Source organism: Phocoena sinus, chromosome 14 (genome assembly GCF_008692025.1).
Source record: "Phocoena sinus isolate mPhoSin1 chromosome 14, mPhoSin1.pri, whole genome shotgun sequence".
NCBI classification, from domain to species: domain Eukaryota; kingdom Metazoa; phylum Chordata; class Mammalia; order Artiodactyla; family Phocoenidae; genus Phocoena; species Phocoena sinus.
The window spans coordinates 62,800,163-62,820,862 of NC_045776.1; the positions used below are offsets into that span (position 1 = coordinate 62,800,163).

Here is a 20,700-nt window from a genome sequence, read left to right on the forward strand (position 1 = left end):
CGTCAGTTTAGGATTTCAATGGGCTCTCGGCCTAGTTCAAGGGCGGAAGTGTGGCTTACTTCCGCCCGAGTCCTCGATGGCCGCAGCAGAGGCCGGAAGGTCTGCGTGCCTTCTGGGTAGTGTAGGCAGTAAGGGGAGTGGGCCGCACCAAGTTCGTCAGGAGGGGGACACTATCAAACTGTAATTTAAAATAATCACGTAAGGTGCTCTAGAGTGCACACGTTAGGAAGGGGTATCTGAGCGCTCACTCTCCGGGAATTTTGGACCTTCGCGCCTTTGCCTGGCTTTCATTCGCAGCAGCCTGCACTCGCGCCCCCTCCCGGAAGTGCAGGTCCGGACTTCCGGTGGGCTCCGGGCGTCCGCGCGAGGCGGCGGCGGCGGCGGCTGCTGTGAGGAGGCGGTGGCGGCTCCCACCGTAACGTTCCCTGACGAAGCGCATCTACGAGGCGGAGGCGTCCACCATGGTGAGCGGCCGGGCGAGCAGGGCGGGCAGGGCGGGCCGGGGCCGGGGTCGGGGCCGGGCGGACGGACGTGGCGGCCGCAGAGGTGCCGAGTCACCGGCCTGAGCCCGCCGCCGCTCGGGCCGAACTGAACGCAGTTTTGCTTGTGTAGACCCGAGATGGCTTCCCGCGAACAAGCCCCGGATCGGCTGGGGGGCTGTAGCGGGGAGAGGAGAGCTCACGGGCCAGTCCCGCGAGCTCGGTCCTGCCGGCCTGCGGCCCTGCCCCGCCGTCCTGGGCACCGCGGCCCCGAGACCGCTCATACTTTGGGCCCCGGCGGCGCCCCTGGAGGGAGGGTGGTGGCCGCCGCGTCGGCGCGAGAACCACGAGGTTTAGGGAGGCGCGTAGTGTAGGCCACGAACGCGGGCAGTGGGGACTTGAAGCCGGGTATGCCTGCAGAGCTGTGTCAGCACCGCGCCGGGCGCTGCCGGTGTCACGAGTTTATCGCATGCGAGTTTATCCTTAGTGTGTCAGTGTCGGGTCCCCTCTCTCTCCTCAGGTTTAGCCACCTAACAGCTGAACACCAGCCGTGCGCCGGGCAGTGTGCTGGCGCCGGGGCTGTAGAGGGAAGTGGGACCGGGGCGGGAGGTCAGGTCCGTGGGTGGATGCGGGGCAGGTTGGCACCCGGTGTTCAGTACTTTGTGTCCATTTCCCTCTTTCGTGTTGCAAAGAGAAGACAGGGCTTAGATGGGGGGGATGTAGTGAGGAGGCCCCTACTCCTCTCCCTTCTTTTCGTCCAGAACGCTGCTTCTGGCCAAGATTTTGTCGAACAGAATTCTGGTTAAAAGGAGAGGCACGGGTGTGAAAACTACTTTGCTGGCGCTCCAGGGAGTGGAGAACCATTGGAGAGTTTAAGCAGGAGCTGCATCTGCATCTGTGGAAGACAGCTGGCTCAGCTTGCTGATTTTGGAATTGCTAGTAAACTGTCTCATCAGTACCTGATTTTTCCTCTACTTAGTGAACAGTTAGAATCAAGTCAGGAAATACTCGTCTGTTTAAAAGTTTTTTAGCTTGTAAAAAAACATGTACCATAAATTTAGCATTTATAAGTGTACAGTTTAGTGGTGTTAAGTATATTCACGTTGTTGTGTAATGGATGTCCGGAACTTTTTGGTCTTGAAAAACTGAAACTCTCTTCCCATTAAACAATTCCCCCTCCCCCTAGCCCCTGGCAACCACCATTCTTTTTGTCTTTGAACTTGACTAGTTACTCTAAGTACCTCATATAAGTGGAATCCTACAGTGTTTGTTCTTCTGTGTCTGTCTTATTTCACTGAGCATTATGTCCTGAGTTATTATTCCACTGAGTTCATCACCGTTGTAGCATGTGTTGGAATTTCCTTCCTTTTTAGGGCTGAACAATATTTCATTGTATGGATGGACATTTTCTTTATTCACTCATTTGTTGATGGGCATTTGGGTAGTTTCCAACTCTTGGCTATTGTGAAGAGCGCTGCTGTGAACCTGGGTGTACAAATATACCTTCAAGACCCTACTTCCAATTCTTTTGGGTATATATCCTATTGTGCAATTTTATATCCTTTCTTTTTGACACGTCACAGTAGTTGCAGTGCTTTGAAAAGACCCTAGATTGTTGGCAGCATGTGTTCTGAGCCTCATCATAATCTACAATGTAAGAGCTGGGATCTTACTTTTGTGATGGCACCATGTCTAGGCTTTACTTATGAAAGGCATGGAGGGAGTGCCATGGTGTGGCGCCACGTGAGAGCACTTTGGAGAGGTGCTAGCCCTGGCCCTGGGCAGAGCAGGGAAGGTTCCCAGAGCAAGTAAAGGGTGGTCCTGGAAGCCAGGGGAAGGGGGAGGGGTGCAGACCTGTGCACCTGCTCTTATCACTGTTTTCTGCCTGCTCCCTCTCCTGGCTTCAGGTCTCTGCAGAGAAGTGCTTCCTGACCACCCACTTAAAACAGCGTTCCCAGGAGCTCTTGGTCCTTTACCCTCTCTTGTGCTCAGAATACTGACACACAGATGGTTTTCTGTTCTTGTTTCCCTTGTCTTGAATGTCAGCTCTGCCGGGGCAGAGGTTGTAGCTCTTTTGTTGGTGATGTTTACCTGGTGCTTGGAGACCAGAACCTGGCAGATAGTGGCACTCCTAAACGGGGTGAGGAGAGGAAAAGTGGTCCAGGCTAAGGGAGCAGCCCGGCAGGGTCGTGGCCGTCATAGGAGACCTGGGGGACGGGAGGCCTGGGGGATGGGGGGCGGGGAGTGAAAGAGGTGAAGGACAGGCTTGCTGGGGGCAGTTTTATACTTTAGTAAGATGCACCGTCTGAAAATGGTGGGGAAGAGGTTGCCGGGACAGACTGGACGCGCCAGCTGGCAGAAGCCGCTGTGAGGTGCGTCCTGCTCCCAGGAGGTGCTCACTGGGTGCAGGTTTGTCTTGCTCTTGAGCGTTGACACCCTGACCCACTCTAGCTGTTGACAGAAGAAACGTGCCTTCGTTCTGTGTTAACTGCAGCATCTCTTCCCTCCTTCCAGTTCTCCTTCAACATGTTTGACCACCCGATTCCCCGGGTCTTCCAGAACCGCTTCTCCACGCAGTACCGCTGCTTCTCCGTGTCCATGCTCGCGGGGCCTAATGACAGGTCAGATGTGGAGAAAGGAGGGAAGAGTATGTGCTGTTTTTATTTTGAATCGTAACCTTTCCTGCCCTAGGCCTGCAGTGCTCATAGTCCTTGGCAGCTCTCATTTTGCATGTGTGACGGAGGCTAGTTACCGTCAAGATGTTGTCAAGGTGTCCTGGCTAAGGGGTGCGGGGAGGGGTCCTAATTATGATTAGATTTATGGCTGATAGCCATTTGGTTTCACCAAATAAATTATAGCTAGTAAAACTTGTTGTGAACAATCATGAAATTCTGGCTGCCTCACAGGTATTGTTTAATACTTTCATTAAGCTATAACAGGAAGTGCATTTTGACTTTTGTTCTATTGTTTTAATTTTTCATTTCTTAATATCTCCTAAATGTTCTTTCCACAGTAATTATGCCACCCTCAGCCCTCGACCAACTCAGTAAGTACTTTCTACCTGACTTGAGAACGGAGGTGATGTGAACGTGGGCACTGGGACCAGGCACAGACCCCTCGCCGCCCAGGCAGAGGCATCTTTCGGCGAGGCTGGTTGGGAATTGTCCCTGGAGGGTGCTAGCTGGGCTGGGAGGCCAGGGCCAGTGGGTGCTCGGCTCTGGGTCCACTCCTCTGGCACCCCCACCCCACCCCGGGTCCTATTAGGACTAAAGGAATGTGTGAGCACTGGTGCTCTTCACGCTGATGGGGCAGCCGATGTCCTTGGCTGGACGCACTAAATTTTCCCCTAAAGGATGGTGGCGGCCCCCAAGAGGACGCCACGCGCAGGTCTTTCATTTCCCCAAGCCTCTTGCCTCAGCTCCAGCCACAGTTCTAACCCCTCTTCCCCAGGAGCTGCTCCCCTTGCCCCGTCCCTCCTCTTACCAGGAGCAAGAAAGGGCCAGGGTTGGGAGATTGGCCATGTTTTTCCCCCTTTCCCCGACTCCCCACTCCCATGGGAGCAGCTCGGAGACCTCACACCCCTGGCCCCACTCCACCCGGACTAGGATGCCCCGACCATGGGCACAGTCATTGCCTTTTGAGACTTGGGGGTCTTTTTGGTGTGGGTTCTGAGGCAGGAGATGTGGTGGCTTCTGGGCCGGGAGGGTCCACGCTCTGTGTCGGGTGCACATTGGGCAGCTCGGTAAGGACCCGGTGCCAGCTCTGGTGTGGCTCCAGCTTGGGCTCTGCACCTTGCCCAGCCTGACTCCAGGCTAGTGACTGGGCCTTTCTGGACCTTGGTGTCCTCACCTTTAAATGGGGGCATGACGCCATCTGTGGGGACTGCTCTGCGGCAGGAGTGCCTCCTGGATGGTACCTGTGGTGTGTGTGTAAACAGCCAGGGCCCTGTGGCACCAGGCAGGGGCAGGAGGTGGCCCTTAGCCAGCAGGGCCTAACTGACGGCAGCAGTGGCTGCACCCGCAGAGGGAGGCCTTTAGCTCTGCCAGAGTGTGGGTAGAGCGGGGGGCACAGCCCTCAGGCAGGCCCCTGTCGTCCCCTCTGTCGTCCCAGAGCGGGGAGCAGGGCCCTGAGAGTCTGCCTCATGGGTGGAGCTGACCCAGGACTAAGACCAGGTGTGTTGGCATGTGGGTATGAGAGGAGACTGGGGGATTGGGACAGTGGAGCTTAGTTCAGTGCTGTGCAGACCTCGTAAGTCATGGAAGGAGCTGTCCAGATGAGATGTCACGGGGAGTCCTGGTTTGTAAAAAGGGTCGCTGCTCAGGGCGGAGGAGGTGAGGGTGTGTGGAAGACTCGGACTCCCCAAGGCACTTCTCTAAATCAAAAAAATGCAGTTTGAAAACTACTGGACTGAGGAACATGGGGCTCTCTTCAAATGGCAAGACTCTCGGACCCTTGGTTGGAGCCTGATCAATCCATTCACCCTGACCCACCTCAGTCCACTCCACGGCTCCACAGCCGGGAGGTGCCCTGGTGACGGAGGGCCTGACGTCCAGGACCTTGGCCACCACTGCCAGTATCCCAGTCACCCTTGGTGATGGGGGGATAGCCTCCCACCCAGACTCATTATCCAGTTTGCTTCTCCAAATTTTTCGGGAGATCCCAAATGGAGTCTACCGTACCTCCTGCCACTGAGTCAACTTTTGTTGCCACGTTTGCCTAAATCTACAGGCTAAAGTTGGTCTCAGTGGTCAAGCTCCAGACCTGGGCCAGCGGCCTAGGTTGGCCCCCAGCATGGCCATTCTTGGGCTGTGTGATCCTGGGGCACGTTGCCAGACCTGTGTGCCTTAGTCCCCCATAGATAAAGGGGCGAGGACAGTACCCACCTCACTGTCCTGTGAAGGCTGAGCAAGGGCCTGGCACAAGGCAACACAGTCCTGTCGGTCTGTCCCGGACCGCTCCCCCAGATTACTGACTCTCCTGGGTCCTCCTGCCTTACAGCGCCAGCCCCTCCTTTCTGCACCCCCTGCACTCCTGAGTCAGCAGGCCTCCAACCCCACACATGGCCCCCACCTCAGGGCCCCCACCTCAGGACCCCTGGCGGGAGGGGACACACTGGGTCCCTGCTGCAGGCCCACACTGCTGACCGGTCCTGCCCTCCTGCTCCCCCCCAACTGCTCGCACACCCGGTCCCTGTGCCCAGTCTCGCCTGGTTGCCAGCAGTTCCTGAACCAGCCTGGCTCCCCTCCCTCTATGCCTTTGCTTGGGCTGCTTTCTCTGCCTGGACTTCCTCCCCTGGAGGACATCCCCCAGCATCTATCCTGGCTGCGCTGCCTCCGGCCCCACCCTTCCCCGGCACGAGCATCTGGGCATGCTCTGGTCTTCTAACTGGAAACCTCTGAAGGAGGGATTTTGCTCAGCACCTGGTTGGCACTTAAACTGTTCATGAATAAACGAACACGTCACTTTTTAAAAGTGGGATTTCCGACATTCAAAAGTACAAGCTGGTGCTGCGTTCCTGACTCAGCGAACGTTTCTGAGGTCTGGCAGGAGTGCGGGGTCTGCTGGGTGGTTAGACACTCAGGGACTCAGTACCACGTAGGTCCCAGTGCCTGCTTGGGGAGGGAGGCACTTCCCCGGGGAGGGTCTGGGGACAGGGTTTCTCTCCCTGGAAGAAGCCGAGCCTCATGCCTTGCTCTCCTTTTCAGGCCGACTTAACATCACCTACCCCATGCTGTTCAAACTGACCAACAAGAACTCAGACCGCATGACGCACTGTGGCGTGCTGGAGTTTGTGGCTGACGAGGGCATCTGCTACCTCCCGCACTGGGTGAGTGGCCCCTGGCTGCCACGTGGGGTGGCAGGGACACCCTCCGCCTGTGCACAATCTTGCCCCCGCAGCAGAGGGACGCGCCTCGCCGCAAACATCACGTGCAGCTTGGACACGGTGCGCCCGGAGCTGGGAATGGCTGCTCACCTGGTGGCCTGGAACCCACAGCCATGCTGTTTTTAACTGCCATTTTCTGTGTCAGGCTTTCTTTAAAACCATGGAGCAGGAGTATTTTTCATGTGGTCTTGATTACAGAGTTTTAGATTTTTACAAGTTTTCTCACCCCTTTAGTAGTTTGTCTGCCCAGTTCTGTTACTGTGTGTGTGTGTGTGTGTGCGCGCGCATGTGCATGTAGACACTTGTCTGTACCTGAGTCTGTCTAAAGCACTCAGCCTCATTGCCATGGGAATGAAGGCTCTCTGCACTTAGGCTAGTCCGATGCCATCCATGTCCAGAGGCCGGCGCGCCTGCACTGTAGAGTGGGGCCTGCAGCAGCCGGAAGTCTGCGGGGGCGGGGCTGGGGGGGCCTGGGCCCCACCACCCCCAGTGTGTGGGCCCCACGGCTGCCCTGCTCCATCCTGGGCCTGGGCGTGTCCCTTTGACCTTAAGCACTGTCTTCTGTGACAGCTGGCCACAGTCAGTGTTGTAAGTGCTTCGAAGGTGCCTGAGGGCCCTTGTCTTTATACGGTCTTATGCGGAAACCCAGTGTTCTAGACCGTGTAGGGAGGAGGGTCTCCAGGCAAAGGCTGGCTTGGCTCTTTCCTTCCCTCCCCCCTCAGCCCAGCCCCCACTCTCCCAGCTCTGGCACGCTCAGCATTGGGAAACCTACAGAGGGGACTTTATGTCCTTCTCTTCATACTCATTTATGTCGGGGTGCTCAGAGACCCCTCAGTCTGCGGGCAGAGTTGGGAACGCACCCCAAAGCCTCCCTGCCGCTAGGGAGATGCTCTGAAGAGCGTCCCATCTCTCCTGCACAGCCAAGGGTCCCCGCCGCAGCAATGGCTAACCTTCTAAAGGAGTGGCCTTAACTCATATTTTGAGATTAAATACGAATAGAAGTTTGAAGGTTCCTCCTCTCCTGCAGTGGTGACCTTGCCCTTGCCCATTTCCCCTGGGCCATTGCCCCTCCTGAGCCTGGGTCCTTCCTGAGTGCTAAGCCCAGCTGGTGTCCTGTGCTGCTTCCTTGACTACAGGGGAACTCTTAGTCACTCCTCAAAGCCCAGACCCAACCCGGTTCCCTGCTCACGTGCCCGCACCTCACGTCACAGGCACCAGGCCTTGTCCCATTATCTGTGGAGCGCCATGGGTGGCTGAAGTGTTGGGCAGTGTAAGCTTCCCCAGGCCCCTCTGTGGCCCGTCCTTAGTGAAAGAGAAGGGGGGACACTGGGGGACACTGTTCCTGTAAGGCTTTTCCTCCAACCTGCAGATTTGGAGTTTGGCTGGACCCGTGTCCAGGCTCTCAGACCACTTTGGGCCAGAAGGCTAATTGGATCCTTTTGCCTGGAAACATCCCATCCCCGGGGAAGCCTCTCTAGGTAGCATGGAGCTGCCTGCCATCCTCTTCCTGGGCTGGCCTTGCAGCTCTTGCCAGGAGCAGGTGGTGCCTGGGATTTCCCAGTTGCTGCTGCAGAGCCGGCTCGAGGGTCTCCCGACCCCAGTGAGTGTTTGAGCAGGTGCTTTCTTTCTGTCAGCTGAGTGGCAGGCTCCATCCTACCCAGAACTCCAGGCAGCCCTGGTGGATGGGCAGGGAGCAGACGCTGGTGGACGGACGAGGTCAGCTATGACCTGAAAGCCGTGGAACCTGGGTGGGTGCGTGGAGCTCCCCACGTGGCTCTTGCTAGCTGTGTACGTTTGAAGCTTTTTTTAAGAAGGTTTGAAATAAGAAAAGCAAAAACACATTCCAGGATGCGCAGGGGTGCTCATTTCTCGGATCCCGAGCTTCAGGTCCTTGCTAGGTCCTGGCTCCCTGTGCCCCAGGACCTCGGGCCCATGTTTGTCTCTCTGTCTCATTTCTCATCCGACCTCTACCTGGTAGGGTGGCTCCACAGATGCCCAAGGCCTAGGCTGGAGCAGACACCCAAGGCCTAGGCTGTGGGCTGTCCCTGGCAAGGCCAGCCTGCCTGGGGCTGTCATCCTCCCACCTCCAGTGTAGCCCAGCTGGCCCTGGGGCCTTGGGAGTCAGGTGAAGTTGCGGGAGTGGGGGTGGGGGGAGGTGTCCCTGTGGAAATGCTCCAGCCCTGGGAGGCCTAAAGCTGGTGGATGAGCCTGTACCTGGCACCCTTCCAGCAAGTGGTTTCTTCAGGCGTTCCCACTGTGGTGGCCCCGGCCGCACCCCTACTGCCTCCTGTCTTCTTCCCCTTCCAGATGATGCAGAACCTGCTGCTGGAGGAGGGGGGCCTGGTTCAGGTAGAGAGCGTCAACCTGCAGGTAGCCACGTACTCCAAGTTCCAGCCCCAGAGCCCCGACTTCCTGGACATCACCAACCCCAAGGCTGTGTATCCTTCTGAAGTGGAACGTGTTCCTCTGAGCTGGGGAGGGCTGTGCCAGCTGGTGGCGGGCGACAGTGAGCCCTTGGTTGGGTCTGTGCCTGCTTTGGGGACCACACACTTGTCGTGATTGACATTGTGACATGAGAACAATGGCGTGGGGCCAGCCCGTCTACATGGCTCAGGGGCCTCATGAGCATACTGAGCTCTCTCTGGACACTTCCTGGAGGGCAGGTGGAGCCCTTCCTCTGGGTGGCCGATGACGCTGGCAAAAAGCCCAGTGTGTTCTGGTCGGAGGGCAGCTCGTCTGTTTCTCAGCTCCCCTGTGCTCAGGCATGGGGAGCCCTGTCTTAGTACGTTTTCTGTCTCTCAGCAGAGGAAAGCAAAGGCATCAGGTCTTAGTGATTTTTTTGTCTGTTCTCTGAATGTAAGCCACCCGTGTGTGTGGTCACTCAACCTATTTATTATTAAAAAGGCATGCTTGTAAAAAACTCAGTTGAACAACACAGATTGTTTTTAATAAAAAAAAGCTACTTCCACCCTCCCCACCTGCACCCTGTCCCCAGCCAGAGCCAGGAACATGCTGCTGCTGCTAGCCATGTCCCAGATGCCACTTGACTGTGTGGAGGCCTCCGCTGGCCGTGTCTGTGGACGGGCATGTCGAGCCCCCTGTGTTGGGCATACAGGGTACTGGGCGCTCTGCTCACAGCAGGTGTGGACAGTGCCCATGCCCGGGACTGGGGCCTGCCAGCCTCTGCACTGCAGCCCCTTGTATGTTCTCCGGTATGGAGTCCTTTTGCTTGTGCTGGAGCACACACATACCAGGTTGCTTTCAGAGACAGTGTCTCTTGGCACAGTTACTCGTGACTGCAGAGAAAGGGTGCCCCTTCCATGGGACGCAGTGCGCCAGGCTCTGCTCAGGGTCTGAGTCCAGGCAGTGCAGAGCTGGCTCCGCCCTCGGGCCCTGGGGGCCACGTCCAGCAGCTCAGGGTCACCAGGAGGAGTCGAGGGAAGGGCACCCCTGCAGCTGGCATTGCACACAGGGGGGCAAAGAGGGCGTGTACCCCAGACTCTTCACGAAGCTGCCAGCAGCCTGGGAGGCCCTTTGACAAAGAGAAGTGAATGTAGACACGGGCTCCTCTGCCCTCAGCCTCTCACCCAGGTGTGCTGCGTCTCAGTGGCACATCTGGAGCCATGTTTTGTGTTTGACCTTTGTATTTAAAACAATTCTGTAAATTGACGAGGATGACATGATTAAAATATTCCATTTGATTGGGCATTATTCCCTTGTCTGGGCATTTGGGTTACTCAGTTTTTAAGAATTTTTTATTATTTACTATTATAAAAAGGGCTTACAGGCTACTTTTTCTTTAAAATTTTTATTATTAAATATTTTTATTTGAAACATACCACTAAATATGGGTTATCACCCAGAAGATAGAAACAAAAAAAAGTGTAAATGAAAACATCTTTGCTTTGGGGGACTTTTGAGGGGACTTATCTGTTTTTCAATTTTTTTTCCCCCTGTGCTCCCATAGGATTTTTAAAATCAACTTGTTGAGGTGTAATTTACATGCAGTAAAACGTACACTTGAGCGAGTTTGACAGATGCATCCCCTGTGTATTCAGAGCTTGGCTGTCCTCCCAGAAGGGCCTTTGTGCCCCTTTATGCCCATCCTCAGCCAACCCTCAGCCCCAACAGCCTCGGCTGCCTCCCACCTCAGAAATCTGCCTTTCTCGGGGTTTGGCGGGGGTCTCACTGCTCTGTGGCTGGTTCTTCCCCAGAGTGAGGTTCACCCCATTACCGTGTGTTAGAGCTGCTTCCTTCTCGTTGCTGAGTAATGGCCACGTGTCTTTGAGCCCCAGCTGGGCACATGTTTGTCCGTTACACAGTGTGACCCAGTCCTCTAAATGCCTTGTGGAAACTTGTTTCAGATTTGAGGGCTCCATCTTGCTATGTTGCCTTGACAGTGTGTGTCTGCAGGTTAGAAAACGCATTGAGAAACTTTGCGTGTCTGACCACCGGGGATGTGATTGCCATCAACTACAATGAGAAGGTGAGTGTCTCAGCCTTTCAGATGCCAGGGCCCTCACAGCTGTGAACAGGAGCCTATGCGCTCTCTCTCTCACACACAGGATCAGACGCCAGTTACTCCCCGGTGTCATGTAGGGATCCATCGTGTTCTCTGACAGTTTCCTTCTGTTTGAAGCATCCGATACTAAGAACCCTACTGTTCAATTTTGTGGATTTTGAAACACACTTTTATATCTTTTTGTAAACTAATAATCTTGTTCCCTTTACCTTCGTGGGGATGTTTTAGGTATTGTCTAACTTAGCTGAATACGTTAAACTTTTCTTTTCTTTTTTTTTTTTTTTTTTTTTTTTTTGGCTGCATTGGGTCTTCATTGCTGGGCGCAGGCTTTCTCTAGTTGCGGCGAGCAGGGGCTACTCTTTGTTGCGGTGTGCTTGCTGCTCATTGTGGTGGCTTCTCTTGTTGCAGAGCATGGGCTTAGTTGCTCCGCGGCATGTGGGATCTTCCTGGACCAGGGCTCAAACTCGTGTCCCCTGCATTGACAGGCAGATTCTTAACCTCTGTGCCACCAGGGAATCCCAAGTTTTCTTGATTAATTACAGGCAGCCTTAATGTCATTGTTCTTAAAATATCAAGGCAGTAAAAAATGCTGAAACAAAAATTGATGATGAAAGATATCGTTGACCTTTTTGCACTTAAAGGGAAGGTGAGTTACTCAGGTATACATAGAATTGAAATGCACGTCTGGGCTTCTGCTTTTGGAAGTACGGAAGACTAGACGCTCTGAAGGGCCCTTCTGAGAAGACTCAGCAGGCATGTGCTGAGGGCAAATGACCACATCAGTGCATGGTGGAAGGTCTGGATCAAGGCATCCACATGAAACTGGGGCCCTTAAAGGGGCCAAAATAGATGCAGAGGTGGGTGCTGTCCTCATCCCAGGCTTTCTGAAAACAGCACCCCCAGTTTCGTTGAGCCCTCAGGGTTGCTATAGATTGAACCAGCAAACAGGAACTCCTTATAAGACCACCAGACACCCAAAGCAAAGACAGCAAAAGCAGATTTAGGCCTTTAAGAAATCACAATTGGGACCTTCAGGTGCAAAGATAAAATAACTATGTAAAAAATTTTTAGTGGAATCATAAAATTTAGCAAGCAGCAAAAGTCTATCCAAAATATCCAGGATTATTTGAAAAGCAGTCAGAGGGTTAAACAACAGCCAACAAAGGATTAGCGAAGGGGAAGTTGAATCTGCAGGAGTAACTTAGGTGTCTGCACAGAGAAGCACGGCAGCAACGTGAGCAGCTGAGGTTTGGGAGATCCTGAGAAAACCAAACGTGCCCAGTGAAATCCCCAGTGGGAGAGAACGGAGGGCGGAACTACTGTGAGGAGATGAGTGGAGTTGTTCCAGAATTGGCCTACAGCCCACGCTTATAGGGAGTTTAGTGTCCACCAGGCCAGGTAGTTACAGGTGCCGAGCACCAGACGTGAAGAGATGAGCAGAGAAAATCCAGCACTTAGAGAAGAACAGCACATGGCAGGCCTGTCAATAGCAAACGTTGCCTCCCCCCGCGGCAGAGGAGCTCCAGAGGCTGCAAGAAAGTAACTGTTGTCAAACCTTCTTTAAAGAATAGGGTAAAATCAAAATGTATTCAGATAAAATCTGAGAGAATTTATTTACCAGTGAAACTTCACAAGCATGTGCTTTAGGAATAAGCATTAGCCTAGAAGGAAAGAGTAAGGTGTGGGAAGAACCAGTAAACCAGCAAATGTGAGGTAAATTGTGGTAAATATTGCCATTTAAATCCATAACAGTGTTTAATAAATGCAGTTTAAAAGATGACACCTGAAACACTGGAAAAGAATAAGTCTTGAGGGTTATTCAGAATTCAGGTGTTCTCTACACTTCAATAAAGGTAAATCAGTAAAAATACATGTTGAATGTGTAAAAGCTTAAGATTACTATTTTAGATACAGCATGACAACACCTAGTATACCATAAATATCACAAAAATCCTTAGCCTTAACTGCGTGCAACATAGCCTAGTATTTCTACTGTACTGTTTTCCAGTATTTTTCTTTTCTAGTTCTGCTTGCAGCATAGTTGGTTTTATGACTCACTAGTTAGCTGCGGCCTGCAGTTTGAAAACACGCTGACTGGTAAAGGTGACCACATGCCCAGGAGCCACAGACACGGATATTCATGCCGCCTTGTCCGTGGCAGCAGAACCACTGGAAGCAGCCTGTGTTGTGTGGAGAGGTGGTGGGGCATCCACACAGTGACACACATTCATTTCTGTTAGTCACTAGTGAGTAAACGTAAAGCCAGACGGGGGACATCAAGCCTTCTCACTGTACTTGGGGGACCATCTCCCTCATATTCAGTTTTTTCAATGGTGGGACTGTCCCGACCATTCATTATAAAAGCAAGACATACTCTAGGTAGAGAGAAAGAACCTAAAACAATGCAGGAAAAAGTCCATTCTGCCACCTTTAGTTCCTATCCTTTTGACTTTGTGTGTGTTTTACATGCATGAGATCATCCTCGACACACAGCAGCATAACTGGTTTTCAGCATCTTTTCCTGAATGCTGGCTGCCTGGGATCCCACGTGAATACACCCCACTCATGTAACCATTTTAGTGATGGGCGTCTTCGGCCTACGTTGCCACGAGCAGTGCTGGAGCAGGCGTTCTTAGAGCACTTTCTCTTTCAGTATTTAGCTAGTTATTTACTTAGGGTTAATTCTTAGAAGTGAACTTCCCTGGGGCAAACACTGAATCTTTTGCAATTTGCTGCATAACTGCCTTGTCTGATTTGAATCGCTTATGAGAGGTGGTCAGCTAAGTGACAGGCATCAAGGCAGCCACCCACAGCTGCTTTTCCACAGCAAGAGGTGTGGCTGGGGAGGGTGTCGTGGAGGTGAATGACGTGTGTGTGCAGGAGCCGGGTAGGGGGCTGCAGCTACACATGTGATGGATGGGCCCAGTGCTGCCACAAAACTGACTGATTTCTCTCTCCCCAGATCTATGAGCTGCGGGTGATGGAGACTAAGCCTGACAGGGCTGTGTCCATCATCGAGTGTGACATGAACGTGAGTGGCCGCGGGAGGAAGGGCGGCTGGGGGCCCTGGGCAGGTGTCATGCAACCCCTGGGATTCTTTGGGGGAACGGGGAGGAAGATGGTGCCGGAACATTGTGAGGAAGCCGCTGACCTTGTGATTGGTGGCAGGGTTGCTGCTGGTTCTGAGATGGCTAGATCCATCAGCATCTCAGCCCTGCGAGGGGCTGAGTCTTCTCGGAGGCTGAGGAAGGTTGCTCAGCTCCGAGTAGTGGGCACAACAGCCCAGCATGCTGGGTCTTCAGGGAAGGATGCCCAGCAGAAGGGTTCCATTCCGTCTGGGTCTGTTCAGAGGAGTGGTTGCCAGGGTCCAGGGCAATGAGGTTGCCTGGAGGGAGAGGGTGTGGTTATGAAAGGGCAGCAGGAGGGGTCCCTGTGGTAATTGAACTGCTCAGGATCTTGACCCGGGGGTTGGGGGGAGGGGGTGCACTGACCTGCAGTGATGACAAATTGTGAGAACAAAACACAAACCCGCGTGTGCGTGTAAACTGGGGACGTCTGGACGAGGGCTGGGTTGTCTTTGCCGATGTTCTGCTGTGATTTTGTAAAACATGACCATTGGGGAAATGGGCGGACTGTACAAGGCCCCTTCTGTATCGGCTCCAACAACTGCACGTGGACCCACAGTTGTCCCAACTTAGAACAGAAAAGCCACGGAGGCTGAGTGTGGCCCTGTCTCATCGTGCTTTCTTCTTGGGGACACAGGTGGACTTCGATGCTCCACTGGGCTACAAGGAGCCGGAGAGACAAGCCCAGCATGAGGAGGCAGCCGTAAGTCGCTCCTCCGCGTCCCTCCCGAGCTCTGCATAGCTCCCCACTGCCGGTATTGGTCTTTGGAGCGCATCCCAGTGTCTTGGCCTCCCGGCGGTGTTTGGCCTCCACTAGTACCGAGGCAGCCACGTTCTGCTTCCCTCCCAGCCCCGCTCCCGGGGCCCAGTGTGTACCAGCTGTTGGGGTGCGGGCACAGCAGGAGCAGTGAGGGAGCCCAAGGGAGGAGCTGGGGGCCCCACTGAGAAGCTCATCCCCGTTTTTCTGTCCCTTCCAGGAAGGCGAAGCTGACCACAGCAGCTATGCTGGGGAGCTGGGCTTCCGCGTGAGTGCCGCCATGCAACTGTCTGTCCTCCTGCTATGTCTGTGACACCCTGGGAACCTCAGCTGGGAGCAGGCCTGGGGGACCCCGCACACGTGTACCCGGCGCCTTCTCAGTTTCCACACCCTTTTCCATCCGCTTTCTCCTGGATCCTCCCAACAACTGCCAGGCAGCCCCAACTTCTTTTAAAAATTTATAGCCTACCGGAGAGCTGAACTAGTACAACAGACACGTATACTCTTCACGTAGATTCACCAGATGTAATCACTCTTGCTTTCTCTCTAAGCCGTGTCCTGCACTGTTGGAAAGTCAGTTGCATGTTGACGCTCCAGCACTGCTGTCCTCCCTGGAAACGGAGAGGGGCCGGTGGGCATGGCTCAACCTACTGCCGGGAGGCAGGTCTGCAGAGCTGAGCCGTGGGCCCAGCTGGACCTGTCACCCCTCCTTGGCAGCTGACGTCCGGGGGTTGAGGCAGGTGGAGGCACCGTCCTTGGGCCAGGAAGCTCCCCTCAGCTCCCGGCAACCCCCAGAGGCCGTGGGTGCTGCAGTCCCGAGGTGGTTCTCTCCTACCCTTGGGGCTTAGCTCATGGCCCCCCTGCCTGCTTGTCTAGGCCTTCTCCGGCTCCGGGAATAGACTGGACGGGAAGAAGAAGGGTGTAGAGCCCAGCCCCTCCCCAATCAAGCCCGGAGACATCAAGAGGTAGGTCTGCCCTGGCTCTGCTCCACCCGACCCAGGCCCCACACTGGGGCAGCCTCACTCAGCTCTGTGGGGGTGTGGGTGCCCCGCCGCCCTCCTCGGTGGGCTGGAACACAGCGTGGCAGAAGTGCTTCGGTGCCCCCCCATCATTGCCAGCCTTCTCTCCAAGACCCCCACAGTCCAGCCCCACCGGCCCCTGATTGGATCTCTCTCCTACTTCTGACCTTTCTGGTTCCGACTTAGTAATATGCCCATTTTCCTCCTTTGTGACTTCAAATAACTGATCCGCTTCCCTCAGGAGGAGGCAGAAGCTGCCTCACTTAGTTGTATTTGTATTGTTTGGTCCAGGGACTCTCAGCAGAGTCCCTCCTCTGGTGGCCTGCATGGGTGTGGCAGGGATGAGATCTGTCCCCTGTTGACCATGTGAGAGCACACGGAGAATGCCAGAAACGGGTTTGCACGCAGCCTCTTAGGGAGTGAAGTGAGTTCAGTGCATGTGTAGCCCTTGCAGGGGGGCATGTGAGGCTGAAGGACACAGATGGTGAGGCCCTGAGCCTGCAGACCCTGCCCCAGCTGCCTTCCGTTCCCTCCTGGGGGGGTGCTAGGGGGCACCCGTGGGCTGGCCTGAGGCTGGGGGGTGGCGGGTACAGCCACGGACCAGATGGTCACAAATGGATTTTAGTCTCTTCTCCTGACACTAACATTTCTTCTGCTCTGTCTTCTTTATAGAGGAATTCCCAACTATGAATTTAAACTTGGTAAGATCACGTTCATCAGAAATTCACGTCCACTGGTCAAAAAGGTTGAAGAGGTGAGTATGTTTCATGGGTCATGACAAGTTTCATTGGCTACTGGTGACTGAGGAGAGTCTTTCCATTCTGAATGAGGGTGTTTCTGTCATATTTTTCTCTGTTCTGGGGCCCCTCCTCTCCCCAGTGGTCCAACTGTCGAGACTGTGAGGGCTCTGGTGTCCCCTTGCGGTAGTGACCAGCAAGGTTTCAGCTCCCTGAGCCCTTGCTGGGTGTCAGGCCCCAGGCCATGTGTTCTATACTGAAATATTTAATCCCCAGGACAGTCTCCTGGGGCAGCTGCTGTGATTGTTTGCATTTCCCAGGAGTGAGCCTGAGAGTGCATGAAGGTCAGGGGCAGAGCTCCTGGCCACTGCACGGCCATCTCAGTGCCTCCGCACTCCAGAAACGGCCTCCTGCGGCCCGGGGGGCAGGGAGGGGAGCTTCCGTCTTGTGGGCACTTCTCCCAGGTGCTGGAAACTTGCTCGAAAGACCTGGCACAGCCTGCCATTAGACCGCCCACGCTGGCAGCTGTAACTCTGTTGGTGGTTCTAGAACACCCCACCTAAAATCCTCGCTCTCCTGGTTGCTTTTCTCGATGCTCGGTGCCTCAGGGACCAAGAGGGGGCGGTTCAGAGACTCACAGCCCCTCTTGGCTTTAACGTTCCTCAAGTTGACACCGTGTTGGCACCTTTCCAGTCTCAGGAGCTGACGTGGTCCCCACCAGGCCTTTGCTTGCCCCCAGCCTGTCTGCTGGCTCAGGCCTGTGTCCTCGGGCCCCCTCGTCCTTGATTGTTGCAGGGATGGGGAGGCTGGGGTGTCCGTGAATAGATGTCCAGGGAGAGATGTGTGACTGAGGTGGGCCTTCAGGTGCGCTCACGCTGCCTGTCCTGGGGAACAGGTGACAAGGTGATGGTGACAATGAGGCAGAGTTCTGGGAGCCCTGGAGCAGGAGGCCAAGGGCACCTGACTTGATAGACCACGGAAAGCCATGTCCCGTCCCAAGCTGGCTGGGGCAGCCAGGGGGCAGGACCTGGGGTGAAGGTTGAGCATCTGTCCCAGAGCACTTGGCCTCACCCCCAGGAGAAGGGATGGCATCACAGAGTCCCCAGACAGCCCTCAGCACGGCGGTAACAGTCCGCCACACTTGGCGTCCCCTCCCCACTTGGCTCCCACACACTGGCAGCGGGTGGGCTGGCTGCAGCTGGAGGTGCTTTCTCTGGCCATTCGAGCCCAGGCAAGGCCCCAGCCTGCTCACCCCAGAGTGAAGGCCAGAGGCAGGTTTCCAGTACCAACGCCCCAGTCATGGGAGATCAGAGACACCAGAGGGGCAGAAACCACCAGGGAAATAATTGCTCCAAACGGAGGGGCCCACGCCCCGTTGGCAGGTCAGAAGGGGCCACTGAGCATCCAGCGCAGTGGATGGAAACAACTCCAAATTGGGGCAAAGGAAAGACGCTAAAGTCTCCAGGAGGTGGAGATTCTACCACGGGTCACGAATGGCACCATCTTAGCCAGACACAAGCCAGGACATAGTGGAGCAGGGTCCTCAGAATTCTTTGCCCAATTATATGAGCTGAATTGTGTCCCCCAAATTCCTGTGTTGAAGCCCTAACCCCAGCACCTCAAAATGTGCTTATATTTGGAGATAAGGCCTTTACAGAAGTGTGTTAAAAGGAGGGCACTAAGATGGGCCACGTTCCCCTCTGAGGAGACGTGGACACAGAGGAAAGGCCTGAGGACACAACGAGAAGGCAGCCCCTGCAGGCCCCAGAGAGGGGCCTCAGGAGAGACCACACTGCCGGCACCTGGATCTCTGGCTCCGAGCCTCCAGGCTGTGAGGAGGTGAATGTCTCCCCAGGCCCCCAGCTTGTGGTGATTTGTTCCGGTGGTCCCAGCAATCTAACACCAACCACCCTGTCAGTGAGCCATATTAGAGGAGAGGTAGGTATTCTCAGTCCCTGAAGATCTCTTCACGCACCCTTTCTCAGGAAGCTACTGAAGACATACCCACTGAATAGAAGGAATAAGAAGTCAGAAAATCCAAAAAAAAAAAAAGAAGTCAGAAAGCCTTAGACCCAGGAAGCAGGGCATCCCCACAGCAATGTGCAGCCCTGGGGCAGCAGCCCATCCAGGTGGGACAGACTGAAGTTCCCAGAAGACACACCTTCCTCAAGCGGGTGAAGTGTTCACAAGAGAAAAAGCAGGCTCCGGTGTTGACAGCAGGACAGACGGAGGGCCCTGAAGGAAGGGAAGGCTGCCTGGCTCAGCCACGACTCACCTTTGCGTGGTCACCACCATGTGAACCTTGTATGGGCCCCACTGGAAACACCAGCTGCATTAGGCGGTGGGCCGGGTGTAGGGGGAGGGTGTGCTGGGGAGCTCGGGATCCTCTTCCACAAACGCTTCCCCTGACTAGCAGCAAAGCTCGTGGAAAGATGCCTGCTGTTTTCGAGGGTTCAGAAAAAACAAGCCGTCTTTCTGCTGGTGGGAGGATAGTTTGGTAGAGTGAGAGCTGCTAAGTCACCATTTTAAAAAGCCTCAAAAATAAGAGCAGCCTTCTAACGAGGAGTTCAACCTCTAGGGAAAATCAAAGTTGTATGTAGAGACATTCAGTTGCCTGTCAGGGCAGCTTGAATACTGCAGACTTGGAAGTAACAGCTGATGGCAGACCTGCCTGTCCACGGAATGGAATTAGAGGGAACGAGAGCAGCGCACTGCCTTGAGATTGGGGAATTAAGTAGGAAAATAGTTTATGTAAGCATATACAGAACAGTGACTGGAAATGTTCTTTGGCGTGGTTTTTCTTTTAGGAGGTGTATTTTGTATTTTTTACATTGAAAATGTAATACCGTTGCAAAAGGATATATACTCAACCTGAGAAAAAAGGCTATGGTAGACAGTTGTGATTCCATGGTTTTGTTTTCAATTCAGTAGATTATAACTTGCATTTCTATTTCAAAGACATTTCTTATTATGAATGTGGGAGTAAGGAAAATGGGCAGATGGTACATGAGTCAACAGAATAAAGCATTTCTTATTAAACTTCCAAGGAGTTTCTGAAAATGGTATTTTCTCTTCACACTCAGGATGAAGCTGGAGGCAGATTCGTCGCTTTCTCTGGAGAAGGACAGTCTCTGCGTAAAAAGGGAAGAAAGCCATAGGTTGGGACCGTTGGCTGATTGGAAAATAAAATAATTGCAACATGCTGGCTTTTAGTTACTGGCTCTGACAGGGACACTCTGTCACTTTAGGTCTGTTTAGAGTTACCTAAGAATTACCAGGTTTCACCTGCAAGTGGACAGCAGGACAGCAGTTTGTGTACGTGATTTGGGGAAAGAGGAGGCCGTCTCTGAGATCCCTTACTCACGGTCCTTGCTTTCAGCCCTTGGGGCATGCCCACAGCCTCAGCTGGAGCAGAGTTCCCTGATTCCTGCTAAAAACCAGTGAAGGGATTGAATTGCTCTAAGTTGTGGTGGTCTTTCTCTTTTTTTCATTTATCTTTTCTTTCTCCAGGTCATAGCTTAGCTGTTGCCTTTGACCTGGAAAAAAGTGGTTTAAACAGATAAGTGCTCTATAGTGGTCATCCCATTACTCTGGCTGCAATTTAAGTATTTGAGGAAGGGTGTTTCCATTTTTATTTTCCATATTGATTTTTTTCCCCCCAAGAAACCATTCCTCAGAAGGAAAACTCGACCTGAAAGCATTTCTAACTTTGATTTCATTTGGAAATAACTGGCTCCTTAATGAATCTGTTCTACTGTAAAACAACTTTGTGGTGAAGCACAAATGTGACTATTAGAATAAATGAAAGCTAAAGATATGTTCTTTCTCCTTTCCTACCCCCCACTCCCAGTTTTAATGTATTAAATTTTCCAAAGTTCTGCTGGCCTGTCTTTATTTTTTTTACTAGTATTAATTTAGTTTCAGGTCTTCAATTTCTATAATACGAGCTCTTTCGACATGTTAATTCAATTATTTTCCTCTCTTTGAAAACAATTCTAAATCAAGAATTTCAAATAAAAACAGGCAGTGACTAAAACCTGAATTGCCTCTAAGTGTTTGATTAGGTTCCAACATGGATTGACAGTTGGGCAGGAGGAAGGCCTGCTGGCAGGGGCCCCTCGTTCCACCCTGCCCTTAGGAAAGCGCTCCTCTGGGGGCTTCTGGGGAGCGTAGGGAG

At 53.6% G+C, this 20,700-nt stretch overlaps 1 protein-coding gene across 2 annotated transcripts; it reads left to right on the top strand.

The window, feature by feature from the left end:
- The first annotated feature begins 309 nt into the window (after positions 1-309).
- UFD1 (ubiquitin recognition factor in ER associated degradation 1) lies at positions 310-20,413 on the top strand. Of its 2 annotated transcripts, none has more exons than XM_032653870.1 (12): positions 310-464; positions 2,994-3,126; positions 3,493-3,525; positions 6,185-6,306; positions 8,671-8,801; positions 10,777-10,849; positions 13,848-13,916; positions 14,648-14,713; positions 14,988-15,035; positions 15,644-15,732; positions 16,459-16,540; positions 19,607-20,413. In XM_032653870.1, the coding sequence occupies exons 1-12, from the start codon at positions 462-464 to the stop codon at positions 19,679-19,681; spliced, it is 924 nt and encodes a 307-aa protein (XP_032509761.1). In that variant the 5' UTR covers positions 310-461; the 3' UTR covers positions 19,682-20,413. The 2 variants fall into 2 exon arrangements, with proteins under 2 accessions (XP_032509761.1, XP_032509762.1); XM_032653871.1 differs by having other exon boundaries at positions 327-464; positions 2,994-3,100; positions 19,607-20,406.
- Positions 20,414-20,700: the final 287 nt, after the last annotated feature.